Source organism: Furipterus horrens, unplaced genomic scaffold (genome assembly GCF_987537825.1).
Source record: "Furipterus horrens unplaced genomic scaffold, mFurHor1.1.pri manual_scaffold_7, whole genome shotgun sequence".
NCBI lineage: Eukaryota > Metazoa > Chordata > Mammalia > Chiroptera > Furipteridae > Furipterus > Furipterus horrens.
Window position 1 is genome coordinate 37,615,562 of NW_028327177.1, and position 17,129 is coordinate 37,632,690.

General features: G+C 35.7%; 1 protein-coding gene across 1 annotated transcript in view; it reads right to left on the reverse strand.

Annotated features, from left to right (window-relative positions):
- Positions 1-315: 315 nt before the first annotated feature.
- Positions 316-17,129, reverse strand: part of PREX2 (phosphatidylinositol-3,4,5-trisphosphate dependent Rac exchange factor 2) — a 231,973-nt gene continuing 215,159 nt past the window's right edge. Inside the window, exons 38-40 of the mRNA XM_090283596.1 lie at positions 10,723-10,825; positions 6,957-7,024; positions 316-1,531 (exon numbers count right to left, since the gene is read on the reverse strand). Coding sequence (XP_090139722.1) covers positions 1,486-1,531; positions 6,957-7,024; positions 10,723-10,825 — 217 coding nt within the window. The 3' untranslated portion in view covers positions 316-1,485. The remainder of the gene's footprint in view (positions 1,532-6,956; positions 7,025-10,722; positions 10,826-17,129) is intronic.

The following is a 17,129-nucleotide window of genomic DNA, read 5'->3' on the forward strand; positions in this document are numbered from 1 at the left end:
AAGAATATATTTAATATAGATATTTAAGTTAAGGTCATCTGATTAATACATTCAAAGTGTTCAACTTTTTCTTTGAAAACTCTGATGTTTGTTTTTTATTTTGCATTACACATATGAACTTATTGCAAAACTTTTAAGAGCTTTTGTGTCAAATAACAATAATTATTACCCTGACCAGTATATAAATATCTCATACATATGTAAACCCAGTATTTTTGTTATTCAATAACCCAGCTGCTAGTGATGAAGGTTTTTTAATAATAGCTTGAAAACCATAAACAAATTTTATAAATTAAATTTAATAATGGTTTGTATATACTTCAGTTATGAAAAGCAGTTCACATACCAAATTAGTCTAAGTTCATAAAAGTATAATAATCACAATAAGGGTATTTTAATATTTTGAAAATTATGAATTTAGACTCAATATTGCTGTATTTACTATGCTAAAAACAATGTTATTTTATCAATGTAGAAATGATAAACATGCACAGAATATACCTTGTGCTTCCACAGATTATCAAGGTCTCTAATAGTCCTTTTAAAATTCAACAAATAAAGCTTTATTTTCATACCACATACATATATCTTGATAGAAAAATTCTGGGCAGTGTATTCTCTCAAGAGTCTGACATCTTATATGAAAGCCTTATTAACATTAAGAGTTTTAGGTATCTTTCTAAGTGAAAGGTTGAGTTTTTAAATAGACCCATTTTTCCTTCCTTGACCCTGGTCTTCCTTCCCTTCTCCCCAGTCCCAGCCTCTTCCCACCCCCTGGTCACATCTGACACAGCACCTGCCTACATGACCTAAGAAAGCCACACCCATTTCAAAGACCCGTGGACAGCACCGGCCATTGGGATTGTCCAAGAGCATAAAAGAACATGAAAGCAGCTGGAAGAGGCTCTTTCTGGAGGCCTCAATCATCCTCTTCTCCTCTACTGACAAAAACATCCTTTGGAAGAGGAAAGCACGCTCTTCACCTTTCACGTAGAAACCACTTTCTCTCATACAGAGGAATTGAGAACTTAGGACATCAGTCTATGTTTTCTGTAATATTTCTGCATGATTGCGAAAATGTGGCCACATTTCTTCACTGATTTCTTCAAATGAAAATATCCATCATTATGTGTTGCTATTGGGAGAAGATGAAACCAAACACAATAAAATAATTGTAGTAAATACGAGAAGAAGCACAATGATTTTTTCCATAATTTCCAGGGATAAATTTTACCCTAAAAATGAGTAGTTTGTGTCAAGACATAGAGAGATCAGTTTGTGAAACTGACTTGTCTGAATGAGGGTCTATCCATTTTCAGCCCAAGTATCTAAGTATGAGCTGAACATTAGTTAGTTACACCATGGTGAAAGATTTAGAGAAAAAAATTCATTCTTTTTAATTGAGTGGAGAATGGTTAGCCCGCCTGTCCTTTGTCTAGTCCAGTGTTCAGAAGCTTCTGCTCGCCTGGTTCCTTGAGATTCTCTTCATTCTTCTCCGACTGGGGGAGGCGGCTCGCACAGCTTGTACAACCTAGAAGAGACATGAGAGAGTGTGACCATGGCCTAACATACTGACGTTACTTGAAATGTTTTTAGTAGTACAACAAATATATTAGGATAATAAATACATTGACAATAACTTCTTGGTTACATTGCCTATTTCATTAAAAATGGCATAGGAGTTAGCAAACTCCCGAATTTTAGTTCTATTATTTAGAAGACACCAATGTTTCTGTGCACACAAATATGATGACTGGTCGAGCGATGCTGCTTTTTTTTACACCAGCTGCTTCTCTTCTAGTGCCCGCTGTTCTTGCTGGCAGCAAAACCGATTCTCTAAATTCCACAAAGATGATACTGTTATAATTGCCATCATGTCTATTATCGTCTTGTACCAAGATAACACATATCTCATAGGGGATCTACTGATTTTCTAACCAGTTTTAGAAATTTGCTTCATTAGGTACCATCTGGTGGGACAGGCAGTTGGTTATAGAATGGCTACTGCGGTGGAGTCCTAAACATCAAAGGCACAATTAGTTGGTGTTTCCTAAAAAAAATATGCCCAGCTTTGACTATCCTCCTCTCACCTGCCCATAGAACCAGGTGGAGATGCAAGTAAGTCTGGGAATCCATTTGAACGAATGGAGACCCCGGGAGATGAGATGTTCTGTCTTTCCATCCCAGGTCAAGTTGTTTGAGACTGTACAGCCTCAAGGCAAAGTTTAGGGAACTGGTCTAGGATTTCACAAGTTCTAGTGCTCCACAGCCCCCTGCATGGTAGAATCCTAACTCCAAAACAAAGTAAAGGGGAACAGAGCTACAACAGTGACCATATAGGGCATACCCGTTCTTTAAAGCTTAGTCTGGGAGAACAGCTGGCCTAATGTGGCTGGCTGTTGGACTCCATCTGTGGTCCTCGAATGTGCCCATTGCCATGCTGGTTCTCCTTCATAGTTTAGTCTGATAGTCTAAAAAATAAGGTGCAGGTTTCTACTTTGCTTCTTTATAAAAGCACTTCAAACCCAGGGGTAGCTGTGGTGGTTCACTCCCTTTTACAGATTAAATTGAACACAGCTTAAATGGGTTGTTGACAAAATTAGCAAACTAAAAATTTCCTCTAGCTTCAACACTTAATCCCACACTAATTCTAAATCAAGGAGAAAGAATGAGAAAGATTTAATATTGGGTTATAAAACTAGTTCAAAAGATGAACTTTCCTAATTTTGAAACATACAGAAGAAGTTATTGCCTTGGAGGTTGGTAAAACATATATCAAGTCTGGAAGGTGTTTAATGCTCCACATGTCAACTCCAAGGAAGAAAATAAATATTGAAATGAGGATATCTCACATCAGAAAAGCTTATTTCATCCTTCCTGGAGAAAAGATACATTAAAATGAGTTGCTAGACTTCAAAGCTGCTTTCGTTTTTTTCAGCTAAAGGTTATGGTGTTGCTTCAAATTGCATTCCTGGGGCTAGAATAGCAGAATGATTGAGAAGTTCTTTTCCTCCTAAATGCCCATCCTCTCATTTCTCAACAATCTGCCCAGTGAGTGAGAAGGCACAGCAGCTGTGCTCTGGCAGAACAGACACAGTAAGTTGGGTGAAGGATGTCGTAGCTGGTGGGATCTGGGCTGAGCTGTCACGGACCTTTCCCTTGAATGGCACGATCCCACAGAATGTAACTAATGCCGCTGGGCAGGCAAGTCTTTGAAACATCTGCCTTGCAAATTGGTGAAAAAGCTACTGCCTATGATCAACTAATGAAATAATAGCTCCGGGCATTGTAGAGGTGGGCAGATTCAGCCTCTGCCAGGCTTGGAAGGAAGTCAGGCTTATTTGAGTTCAGAAATGTTTGTAATGGAAATGGTGGTGCTCTGAGAATTTAGAACAAGTAGATGAAATCTGGAAGTAAATTGTAATAGTAAGAGCTGGACTTTTACTCTGTACCAAGGCGCTTGGTTTTTGGCAGCTAAATTGTTAGGAAATGGAGGTCTTTGTTTGCCCCAAATTTGGGGGCCTTTGCTTTTCTCATTCCACTCATGCACACCAGTGCTCTGCACAAAAAGGTTTGGTCCTGACCCCACTTTCTTCTTTTCCTGTTGGAGCAGATATTTCCAGTCCAAATCTGCAGAGCAGAACTTTCAAATTGCACTCTATAGATCATGCCCTTCAACTTTGTACATGGCAAAATACAAGTTGTGTTAAAAGAAACCACAAAGCAAATGCCTCTTCCAAGGCTAAAGCCCAATAATACCATCACAAGGCAATTTTCCCCATCATACAAATGTGAAAACTATCTCAGAGGATGAATAATCTGACTAAATAAAGTCACATAGCAGGAGCTGGGGTTCAAACAGTCTTGTCACTTTTAATCACTATAGTATGCCGCCACCCAATTATACAAATAAAAAAAATAAAGCTTTCATGACAAGAGTTTACAGATTTTGTAGTACAATAGAAAATAAGACTAGTATGCCATTTCATCTGAACTATAATATTTAGTTATTGGCGAAGATATGCTTATTGCTCTGAAGAGCCATTGCATGAAAGGAGGAGTAAGAATGTCATTTGTCCTGCTCACAAAGGCATCTCCACATGTTGTCCCACTGATCTTTGGTCTCAATGATACCAGGCTGAGTTTATCATATATTCCCTATATGTGCTCTTTTTTCTGTATCTACTATCTCAGGGACTAGAACCAGTCACCCCTTGTCACCTAAGCCAGAGATTTGGTGGCCATTCTAGGATCTTCCTTTATCTCAACCTTCTTCATCCAACTAGTGTCCAAAGACTATTCGTTCTGTCTACTAAACGTCTCTCTAATCCATCCTCTCATCTCCATCCTCAATACTACAATAATCTCCCTTCACGTTTCTGCCTTCAATCTCAGCTTTCCTCTGCTGGATCCCCTGAATGTTGCCAGAGATAAATTTGAAAATTAAAATCTTCCAGATAGAAAGAGTGTTTATTAATACCTCCCTATTGTCTTCAAGTTAAAATCAAAACCCTTCAATATCTCATACAAGTCTCTTCCTGATCCAGCCCTTGCCTGTGTTTCTAGCCTCATTTTGCATCATTCTTAAAGCACATTCAACCATCAGTCACAGAACTCTAGATGTAGTTCTCAGTGTGATGTGGTATATGGGCCTCAGTGTCATTGCATCAGCTGCATGCACATCTGTTATCATGCTGACTGGGCCAGAACTACTCTGCAACCTCCCTCTCCACCGCTGTGTTCTCATGGCAATCTGTGCCTATTCTGCCACTGTTCTCAACTGTATACTATTTCCATTTATTCAGCTGCCACTCTACTGTGCACATAGCTGACTAATGGAAGATTAGATCTCTAGTCTTTAACAAAGTGGTTGACCCCTACAAATGCATAGCTGAATTCAATATATGTTTGCTGAGTACATTTTTTTAAATAAAAGAAAGTGAATGATTTCAGGAAAACTATGAAGAGATTAGTTGGAGATTAGATCAAAATATTCTCTCAGGCAGAGGTAGCAAACTTTCTCTCCATGAAGATATTTTCAGGAAACATGACCCCAGATTTGCCTATGGATGGCCTGGCCATCAGAGCCAAATGTGTTCTTCAGGTAGATGTCTTTGGGGAAGGAGTCCTGGTTCACAGCTGGGAGGGAATCCCAGCCCCTCTGTGGACCTTAGCACTCTCTTACCTTCTACTTTTCTTATAGTTAAGTTTTACTCATCTCATCTCTTTAACTGAAAGCTCCTTGAGAGATTAAACTATTTCTGTCTCATGTTTAGCTTCTCCACAGAGGATAATGGAGTGCTATGCATTTCTTAGATCCTCAATACATATTTGTAGAGTGGATGAAAGAATAAATAAAATAAAATTTAAAACTTACTCTAGCTCTTTCTCTGAGGACTGTTATTCCCTTGTAAAAAATGTCCATTTTATATCTAGCACATTTTATTGAGTTTTATTTCAAGTGTTTTAAAACATAACCCAATAAACAAAAGAGTGAGTTCATCAGTTTCTTTTCTTGTATTCACCCTGTTATTGGTTTATTGATTTAGGATGCTGAAGTCTTATCCTACCCCACTGTTTATTATTGTTTATATGCTCTAGCTAAGAGGACCTTGTTGAGCTATTATCTTGTTTTCTTATTGTAAATTTAAACTGCTCTTGGTCTATTTCCAAATATACCATATGTGTTCCAGGTGCTAGAAAGTGAATTCTTATGAAAATAGTGAATGATTATTTAGCAAAAGAAACTCTTAGATTCTAATCTAATCAACTGTGAAAGATAACATTAATAAGAATGGAAGATTAAATAAGGTTAGAAGTCAATACTAAAAATAAATGCAGTTAGAACATGAGTGCTTCATCCATTTTCAGAGAAAGTATGTTTTGTTTCTTGAAAGTACTTTCATTGCCCACACAGTTTTTCAGAATGAAATACAACTTCATAAATGCTGCAGTTATCATTTTAACTCTGGTAACTGCTTTGTACACAGAAACAATGAGTGTCTTGTCTGCAGCAGTGCTTGGAGGAGCCTAGTTTTTGTTAAAATGCAAATGTATAAAAGCAATCAAATGTATAGAAATTACCTAATTTTTGCCCTACTTCCAGACAGATGGCTGCTTACCCTAATGTCACCAGGGAAATCGAATTAACATCTCTTTGATGACTGTTGCCATGTTCATTTATTTCAATGGTGGCTTTGAACCCTTTCTTATAATTATATGTAAACTCTGAATATTTGGTTTGCTAACAAAAAGTTAATTCATTCATTTATTCATTCACTCACACATTCTTGAAATCAGTTCAGATATTCGTATGTAGGTACTATGATGAACAAAGAACAAAACTGAAAAAAACATATTCCTTGCCTTCAAATAATTCATATTCAAGTTGAGCAAAGAAACATGTAGCAATATATTGCAACACAATCAGGGCTATAACTGATCAATGTACAAGATGTTAATGAAGCATAAAGAGGAAAAAAACTCAACCAAGACTTTAAGGAAGAAATAACATCTAAGTTTTGTGGTTAAATAGGACTTTTTCATACAGACACAGATGGGAAACACCATCATGCCCGAGGGAATAAACAACATGTACAATCATAAAAAGTATAAATGAAAATGGCATTTTGGTAGTTTGGCGCAGTTGGAATATAAATTTTCATAGCAACTGTATGGACTTTTGTTTTTGAATTCATAATGAAACCTGAAAAATAAAATAATGTCAAGACTTCTACTTGTTCCTCTAAGTCTGCTTCAGCTAAAATTCCATTTCATTCTGAAAGCATTTATGCCTAGTCACATTTAGCCACAAAATGTTTAGGACGCCAATTTCTATGACAATAATCTGTTCTACCCTGGGCACAGCCTACAGCAATTGTATTCGCTATGAGTGACACTGCCTGGGAGAGGGTGGAGAAACCTTTGGGAAAGAGGAGAGCTGGGAAGTCACTAACCTGGGAGCAGACTGCGGGGTTCGGTCTCTGACTCCCAGATTCTTTGCTGTGTTTTGAACTCTTGCTCCCTGGGAAAAAAGTAAGGAAAATCACTCTTAGCTCTACATTGTATTAGTAATTAACATACCATTAACATTTGAGTGTAGAATATTTATTCCAACCATGTATTTAACATCAAGGGACACTGGATGAGAAAGAGAGAAATCATCATCTGAGCATTTTTTAAATTAATGCTTTTAAGAATCAAAAGATGCCGCTATATTGTTTTAAAAAATTGGTATGTATTCCAATACCCATTTACATAATTTAAAATGAGTTTAAATAACAGCTTCCTGTTCACTATCTCATCTCTGTTTTTATTCCTAGAAGCAAGCATTACTTAAGACAATAGGAAATGAGCAGGTTATAAATATCTGCTGTGTCTCCACTCTTATGGAACAGAAACCACAGTTCTATCACACTCGTATGCCTGCTTTGTCCCAGCTGAATAGTTAGCTATTTTAAACTTTATAGTATTTATCAAGAAAATATTTTCTCAAATAGTTCTAAAGCAACTTATAGGTGAGGCATATTCATGTGGATTTCTGAAATGGAAGAATTCTGCCTCAAAATTTATAGCACAAAGACAATGCACTTTAGTAATGAAAGTCTCTACAATCTGTCAAGTTCATGAATGAAGCTATAATCATTGTTCAGTTCCTAATGGGAATTAGTTATTACCAGATTGTGGGGCTGAGAACAGATAAAGAAGAGTAATCTAAACACAAAACTCTGAAACTTTCTCCTGCCACTAAATTCTAAACTACAGAAAGGGGAGAAAGGAAAGAAGAAAGGGAGAAAGAAACAAAACCAAAATTTCTCAAAATGGACCAAATAAAGGAAAGCAAATAGGAAAAGAAATGGGAGGGGGTGGCAAAAAGACAGATGGGAAGGAATTTAAGAATTGCAATTGAACAGTGTTTTTAAAACAGTTTATTTTGAAGTAATTTTAAACTCAGAGCAAAGTTGTTTATAAAAGCAGAACAGAGAATTCATATACATTTCTATTTGTTTCTTGATTTATGTCTTCATACCCCTTAGAGCAGCAGTCTCCAAGCGCTTTAGAGCACCTGCCTATTGGTGCCTATATCATGGCGATTTGCCTACACATGCGCCCAGCAAGATATTGGGCATGAAGTTCATCTTCCTTGGTCATTGGTCTTAGTGCCCAGTCTATAATGCCCTGATACTGTAGCTAAGTAGCCAGAATTATTTGAAATCCCAGTTTTTATTAAAGTGGTCAAAAAAGGATTTTCAGGTAGGCTTCTACCAAAGAATACTTGAAATGTGTAATTTATAAGATAAACAACTTAAGTTTATAATGTAAATGGAACTGCTTATCTCAAGTCTTTTATTAGGTCAGTTGGTTATGTAAAAGTGCTGCTGAGGATTATTATAATCATTACCAAAAAATTGTAAGGAGCACAGTACCCTTCCTTCTATCTTTTATCTTTCCTTCTAACTCAAGTAGCTAATTAAAACAACTCTATGGAAAGTACATATCCAGAACCTGTACGTGAAAATGATACTGAAATTAGAAGTAAGAAAAATAAATCCTGCTGAAATACTTCTTCCTAAAAAAGAAACTGTAGATCATAGAAAATATAAATCATTAATCTGGCAAATATTCTAATCATTCAATCTCTGGAAATAGAGTCTAAATGGTTGAAAGGCAAAAGGAATATCTTTCATTACACTTGTGTCCTAACTACTTGGGTCCCATGTTGGTAACAGCTGGCTTGCAGATTGGTCCAGCCATTAATCCCGCTGCCTGAAACTGCTGAATCTGATCAAAGGATCAGCAACAGAAGGAATATTGCAAAGGTCTATCCCAGTTTTTCTGAAGAGTGTCTGGGCTCCATAATCTTTCACAGAAAGAGGTAGAAATTAGTATTTGTCTCTCAGAACTACTTAGGGATGTCATAAAATCTTGGAGCAGACAAAAAGCAACAGAGAAGGGGTTAGGGTTCTAAATGTATTTATTTTTAAAAAATAGGAGAAATGTAGAGTGATAAATACTAAAAATGGTGCAGATTAGAAATCAATAACAGTTTTATAAAGAACTTTGTAACTTTTCAGTCTTTTAAAATTGTATTTTATAAATTTATAATAACATGTATTAATACAAATATAATGTGTATATTATGTTTTAAAGAGGTTTGTACCAGTTAAACAAGTCATTATGACCTACATAATGTTGTTTTAACTTTTTATTTTGTCTACCCCCATTTTCAGTTACAAGAAGTTCAAGGTTTTAAGGGTGTAAGTCCACAGAATATATACATAGCCAACTCACTGTTAGCCCCCTTACTAGATTATTACAAAAAAAAAGGTTAATACTAGCCTCTTACAATTTTGAAATGGCTTCTGCAAGTCTGACTGCAAGCTTAATCTAATAGCAACCAATTGAAACAGAAAAGTTAGGCTCTTTCTGTATGTTTCAGCATCCAAACACCAATCCAGATATGACTAATCCTAAGTTTCCCTTGACCTACTTTTTCAAATTGAATTTATATATCCGAACCCAAAAAGTTCTTCCTAAACCTGCTACATTTGCATCTGTACGTGCCCTTTTCCAGCTGAAGTACAATGTCATGAGCTTCTGATGGATCCCACCTTCATTGAACAAATCCTCTTGGAGCTTGTGAGACCTAGGTTTTCAATCTTCAGGTCTGGGGTCCACACCTGAAGCACCAATCTATGTGCACCTGCAGTAACTCATGTTGGCACTTCCAGCGCTGGCCTCACTTATGACTGCTTCTGATTTTTGTTTATTTTTGGTGGTTTTTTTTTTTTTTAACAAATCCACAGGTATTTATGTTTAAGAATTATACGCTAAGTCTCTAGTAAATAAAGCAGTCATAATTACAAAAGCATATCTTAAAAATTAAGTCACTCACTATCACTGGACAATTCAAACCAAGTCAGCAAGTAGAGAGATTGGTTAAATCAATTTTCTGTGGTAGCCCTAAGAAAAGGTGGAAGAATAAAATATAAAATTAATGTCTTTCAACTTCTTTTGTCTTTCCACTTATTGTCTTTTCTACTAGATTAAGCACATTTTCTGAATAATCACTGAATTGGAGATTAGTGCATTTTTGTTGCTACCTGTTTAAAGAATTTTAAGGGTTAAAAACCAAACTACCACACTTAAAATACTATTGGATTATTTGTATAAAAATTTCATTCTTTTTATAAGAGAGAGTATTCTTATTCATACATAATTCAGAGACCTGAAGACAGTCCCCAACAGCAGTTATTCATCCTCTAAATGAAAATCTGAGGTACGCGCTTTATCTTCAGAACAATGCACAAACCTGAGTCGGCGTGGAAGGTCCTAGGGGATTTCCACAAGCACCCAGGGTGCTCGGTTCTTCCCTCGCTTTTCCCACCCCCACCCCTATTCCCTGCAATTCCCAGAAAGTGACATGTATCCTTTTATCTTCTCCTTCTCATAAGCCCCCAAACCACTCCTGTTCATTTTGCCTGCCAACTTCCTTTTTTTCTTCAGTTAACCTCTTAGACATCCTTTTGTGCAGGTTTTCTAAGTTTCTTGGACATCCATGCTGTCTTCTTCCCTGGGAGTGTTTCTTGCTCATGACTTACTCTCGTGCCTGGAAAATGCCCATCATATCCAGACACCTGTCAGACACCTGATAAGTGAACAAAAGGATGTTCAAAATCCAGGTCCTGTAAAACAGCTCCCTGCAATGTGAATGAGACTCACCTGCTTCCGCATCACATCTGTAGCCTGCATAATGTAGCGAGGAGGCAGCCCATGGCTTCTGGCCAGAATGATGGCCTGCTCCACTGTCACGCTGAGGGTGCACCTGTATGCAAGGCAAGGGCAAGTCAAATCCCACTGGTTCCTGTGATCAGCACTTCAAGACAGTTGCAGAATACACCTCCCCCAAATCTACTACCTTGGAGAGTTACTCATTTTCCCTTGGGTATCTCCCATGTCTACATGACATACGCATGTTAATAAACTCCTGTTTATTTTTTTCTAATTAATCTGTATTTTATTACAAGGGTCTCAGCTAAGAACTCAGAGGGTAGTAGGAAATTTAATTTTCCTTCCTACATTCATTTCAAAATCAAAAAGCACCAGGCAAAATCAAAGGAACTAGACAATTAACCATTGATTTTTCTACATAATCCCTGTTTAAAAATAGATTCTAGAGCTATACTGTTGGAGTCCAAAATTAAGTATTTAAATTTAAAACAAACCCATAATGAACTATGTTTATGAGAAAGTTTATACACAGAAAATTAAGCAAGCAGAATTATAATAAATTCTACTATCAGATATTATTCTTTACTGATATTTTGTGTAATTTTAAAATGACTTCCTAATATTTTTCATTCATATTTATTATAAATAGATTTATAATAATTTATATTCCATATCTTAGAAAAGTAAACAGTGAAATTAGTATTCACTAAGATCAGAATTGATTTGAAAAAAGTATATTTCTTGGACTTACAGAGAGTAGCCCTGAGAAAATTCACAATTCAGTGCCTGAGTTCAATGATTGGTGAGCCTTGTGCCTTTTCCTTCTCTTGAAGGTATTTCTTTTATGTGTTTTTCACATCTTTCTCTCTGGCAGCTCTTAGAGCCTATGTTTAATGATTTGTTAACATTTTAGGTACTAATTTCTGAATTGTTTTTTCAAGGTTAATTTTTGGATACATTTAATAGAAATGCTCATTTGTTTGTTTTGTTAATTAGGTTCCACTTATTGGTGAGATCACATGGTATTTGTCTTTTGCTACTGGTTTATTTCACTAAGCACAATACTCTCTATTTTCACCCATGCAGTCCTGAAGGGTGGGAGTTCCCTCTTGCAGAATTAGGGGGAAGGAAGGGGAAGGGTGTAGTCAAGGAACAAGTATCAAGGACCCATGGACATGGACAACAGGGTGGGGACTGGCTGTGGGAGTAGTGGGGGAAGCAAAGGAGAGCAACTCGGGGAAAATTGGGACAACTGTAATTGAACAAAAATTTAAAAAAGGAAAAGATATCAAGAGGGCATGAGGTATTTCGCAGAGCAGCTATGAAAACAGCTGGGTATTTTCAGTCCTTGGAAATGGGTATACAGTGATCCCTCACTTATCGTGGGTATTACGTTCTAGACCTCCCCACGATAGGTGAAAATCCGTGAAGTAGGAACCTTGTTTATTTTAGTATTTATATATTTTTTAAGGCTTTATAAACCCTTCCCACACACTTATAAACCATTCCCAGTCCCTTACTAACCTTTCCCACTCCCTTATTAACCTTCTCCACACTTTTATAAACACTACTTATGTCCTTAAACATATTCTACACTCTTAAACCTGCATAACTTTAACAACATATGTACACAGTACTGCAAAATCCTGCGATATAGTGAAAAATCTGCGATAAATAATTAAATATAATATTTTTTTAAATCGTGTGATACAGTGAGGCCACGATAAGTGAACTGCGATATAGAGAGGGACTACTGTACTACTCAATAATGATCTAATTCAAGCTTCTTTCTCAAGGGTGGAGGTGATCCCTGGAATCTAAGCAATAATCTAAAAGTAACTTTTAAACCATCTTAAACTACAATAGTTTAACACAAACTATTTATGAGCAACGATAAAGTACCAATGACAAATTATTTATTAAAAGAATAACTTAATAAGTCATTTCTCTCTTAGTCATGCGAATCTTGATAATAAAATAATTTTTATAATAAAAAATGCTCATTACTTTTAGATTTTTTTCTAAAATTTGTAACAGTAGATATTGTTTTCACTTCATTTTTCAATTTATTATTTTCATTGCCTTTTCTCCATGTCTGCATTTACCTCCCCATGGGTTGGTGTTTTACACATGTATTTTTCTAGATCTGTTTAGTTTTCCCCTACAAATGAAAGTAAGTTCTATAATGCAACTGCTTATATGTGAGGAATAACTAACCTACTTATCCCCGGTTATGAAGTTGTACTACAGAAGTCTAGTATATTTGGTGGATTTTGATACTGATGAATAAAGAAAAAGAGGAGAAAGGTACTTAAAATCTTATTGCTGTAATTTTAGAAAGAACTTGACAAAGCGCAGCTGCATTATACACATAACTGCATTCTAAGGAGAAACATGTTCCATTCCATCGGCTGTTAAATGACTTGGAAAGCACCTTCCTCATTAACATTACAGAGAATTCTTGAGAAAGCATTGGTAACACATATTTAAAGGCTCAGGTTTTATAATTAGCTTCTAGTAGTGCATGATGTTTACAAATATTTAGTGCATGAGTATGATAACAGCATAGATTGTGGTTTTATATGTATCTGTTTGCTGTAGGACACAATATGCCAATGAAAGCTAAGTGTCATTGACAGTTCACATTTAAAAATCAATTTTTTATGAAGCATTTTGGTTACTTGACAGACCATGACCTTATTCTCCTTCTTCAGGTCTCCTCTACCCCAATTTTCAGTCCCTAATGATCCTAACATTTTAATCAATAATGCTCATTACACCAGCTGAATGAAGCTAAAAATATTTTTTATCTTTTTCTAATCACACTGAAATATCTATGTGAAATTTCTTTCACCAGCATCTCCGACAAGACAGCTTTATCTATACTTGCTTTTCATACTAACCACCATATTTGCCAATTGGGTCCCAAGATTCATTTGCAATTTCTTAACAGTGAGACATTTTCAAAGAGACAAGCAGGTCAATGTGGAACACATACTTGTATCTGATCTGCAGTTGATTTGCCAATGAAGGCTCAGTTTTCGCATCACAGCATCACAGAAGTCCATTTCCTAAATTAGGCTTGTGAAAGGAAACTGAGCCATAAGTCCATTCCTTCAATATGAGTAAGTCATTATTTGCCTCATAACTTTTTATCATTCCTCAACTATCTCCGTCTGAATGTCAGATGGACAAACTCAGCATTTGCAAGAAGCATTTTGATTCTAGCATTTGCTGAAAAATTACAGGTTCCCAAAGTGGCACATAGTTTTTCAGTGGCGTATTCATGTATACAACAGTCAGGTTTTATGAGAAAATATTTGATTTTGTAGGTAGTTCTCTGATGACCAGTGAGACTGATCTGTTAACCCCAGGCGCATACAAAGGCCAGAATCCTAAGTAAATCTCATTCAGTACAAGATTTCTTGTCTGATCTGCCTATTTCCTTTCTAGCATAATCTATATTCTAACATTAGACAAGAAATTAAAATTAAATAAATCTGTGTTTTTACTGCATCCTGAAAAATATAGACCTTCAATTTTTCAGCTCCTTTTAGCTACAATATCATTTTTAAAAATTAGACAACTGTTTCCTTGGGAGTAACAAAAAAAAAAAAAAAAAGAGATCACAGAGGAAAATATAACATATACATTGAAATAAGTTGTTCCATAATTTTAGTAATAAGACATTCCAAGTAGAGCTCTGCTTAGGACATACTCCTGAACAAGTGTATTTGACGGGGTAGCAAAATTATGCAGAAATCAAGAATTTCTCCATTGAAAGAAAAAGCAAAGTGTCAATACATCTGTGCTTATAATGAATAAATATTCTTGACATATTTTGTATTAAGAATAGATGCCATATCACTCAAAGATATAGCATAGAGTCACTATGATAAATCTAACCTGCAGAGAACTGGTCCAATTTAATTTGAAAGGCACTTTTATTTAGCAATGCTGTGGAATAGTCACAAAGTTGTCCCTTTTTATTGATCTACCCATCCATCCAACCAATGAGTATTTTTGGATGCCTACTTTGTACCCACAAGAGCCATTAGGTGTTGTCAGAAGTGGGTTTAGTATCAAAATAAAAATGGTTGAGTTCTGTGTTCCTTACTTCTATGAAACTGTAAGAACCTGTTTATATAGTCACATGCTTTTAAAAACTCGCAAAAGCAATTTTTTTAAATTGCAAATAGTCACCACTGTTGTGTTTTTATATCCCAGCTTCCCTCTGTCATGTTCTGTAGTGTTCAGGCTGTGGTTATTTCTGGAATTAAGCTAAACGAAGTAAATTTGGGATGCATTGGGTTAAGTTTATGGGATCTATGTATATGATTCATAGTCACTTCCATTTATATTTAGGTTATTATAGTATTCTTGTGCAGGAATGGATTTCAGAGCATTACTACTGCCCACTGTACAAATTCACCCAGTGTTGAAAAGGAGGTGCAGGACCACAGGTTGTAATGCACTATATTCATATCCTGGGGCACCCAGGACTGTAAGTATGTGTGTGGAGAAGGAGAAACAAGGTTGGAAACACATAGAACAAGAAATGTACTGCTGTCATTTTCATCGCTCTTTACTACTGAGCTCATCCAGTAAGTGTCCATGTGAGCACATATGGGAAATGCATTATTTAGAAAATCTGAGAAACATGAGCTTTCATAAATCCCCATTTCTCAAATTCCATGGTATTTTAACTATTTTAAAAGCTTTGTACTTTTTATTTTAAAGAAATGTTCATTAAAGAAACTCTGTGGTAAATTCTTTTATAAGATTTTGATGTTACAGGATTATGATAATTACACTGAGTTAATGACAAACTTCTACCAATATCATTTTATAAACTGGGTTTTTGGTTGAAGTTGAGTTTACCTGACTATAATTTGGTACTTTCTAATATGAGGCTTTTATTTCATATGTCTGTTCTAACTGAACTTAGACATTAGCTATCAATTTTATTTTACATGTCAGACTGAGAAGCTAAGGGTCAGAAGAAGCATGTGAAATGGTCTCCTATTTGCAGTTCTATTTATAGATGCTAGGGGTTCAAAATGATCAATGTCCAAACCTTTTCCTCAGCTAAATCTCACTGCAGAGACAAAGCTTGGGTTCCTATGTTGGCTTCATTGTCCAATATTGTATTTCAACCAGTTATTAAGTCATATCTGTCACACTGTATATAGTTCACTTTGTAAGACTTCAAATCTTATTTGAATCAAATTATATGTAAGTCTTTTTTTTAAACATGCCAAACATGATATTTCTATAATAATCAGATAAGCTAAGGACCTTCTACATATTTGGTCATTTGGCATGATAAGAGACAAAAACATCACTTGTACTTCAATTACATGCTCAAATCTCCATAGATCTACTGCCTCGTTTGACATTGATTCCAATTGTACTGAACAAAGAAGCCAGTCTCCCAGGGGTTGAAACATGTTAAATCGAACACTTGGGGAGATGAATCATGCCTTTTAGGCCACAAGGGTGGCACAGTAACTGAACGTGACATGGGGAACAAGAATAATGTGAAGTCTATGGCTTTGAGCTCTGTTTTCCTACAGTGAATTTATTTGCTAATTCTCAGCAAGGTCATGTCACAAATTCTAACATTTTGTTTTGTAGCTAATAATTATATTGCTATCTCTTCAGGGTGATCTAAAATTTTCTTATTATTAGTAGAGGAGGGGTGTTTACATTCTAGTTATAAACTGACATTAAATAAACCACATGAAAACCTTATGAAGATTTCTGAATTTTCAGCCACAATTATTTTCCATAAACTAACATTATGAAGATGTTGAAAACATTTTTGAATAAGTAATTAAAAATAAAAATGCAACCTTTATCAAAGGATACTTTGTTTTTATTTTCCCATTATTTCTTTATTTTATTTCATTTTACTTTTAATTACATTTATTGGGCATGACATTGGTTAATAAGATTATGCAGGTTTCAAGTATACAATTCTATAATACATTATCTGTATGTTGTATTGTGTGCCTGCTACCCAAAGTCAAACAATCTTCCATCACCTTATATTTGGCTCTTTACTCTCGATCACCCCCTTCCCTCTGGTAACCACCACACTGTGTCTATGAGTTTCAGTTTTATATCCCACATATGAGTGAAATCATATGGTTCTTAGCTTTTTCTGACTGACTTATTTCACTTAGCATAATATTCTCAAGGTCCATCCAAGTTGTCTCAAATGGCAATATTTCATTTTTATCGCTGAGTGGTATTTCATTTTTATATGTGTGTGTGTGTGTGTATAACATATATATAATATATATATATATATATATAAATAACATCTGCTTTACCCAATCCTCTATCAAAGGACACTTTGGTTGTCTCCGTGTCTTGGCCACAGTGAATAATGC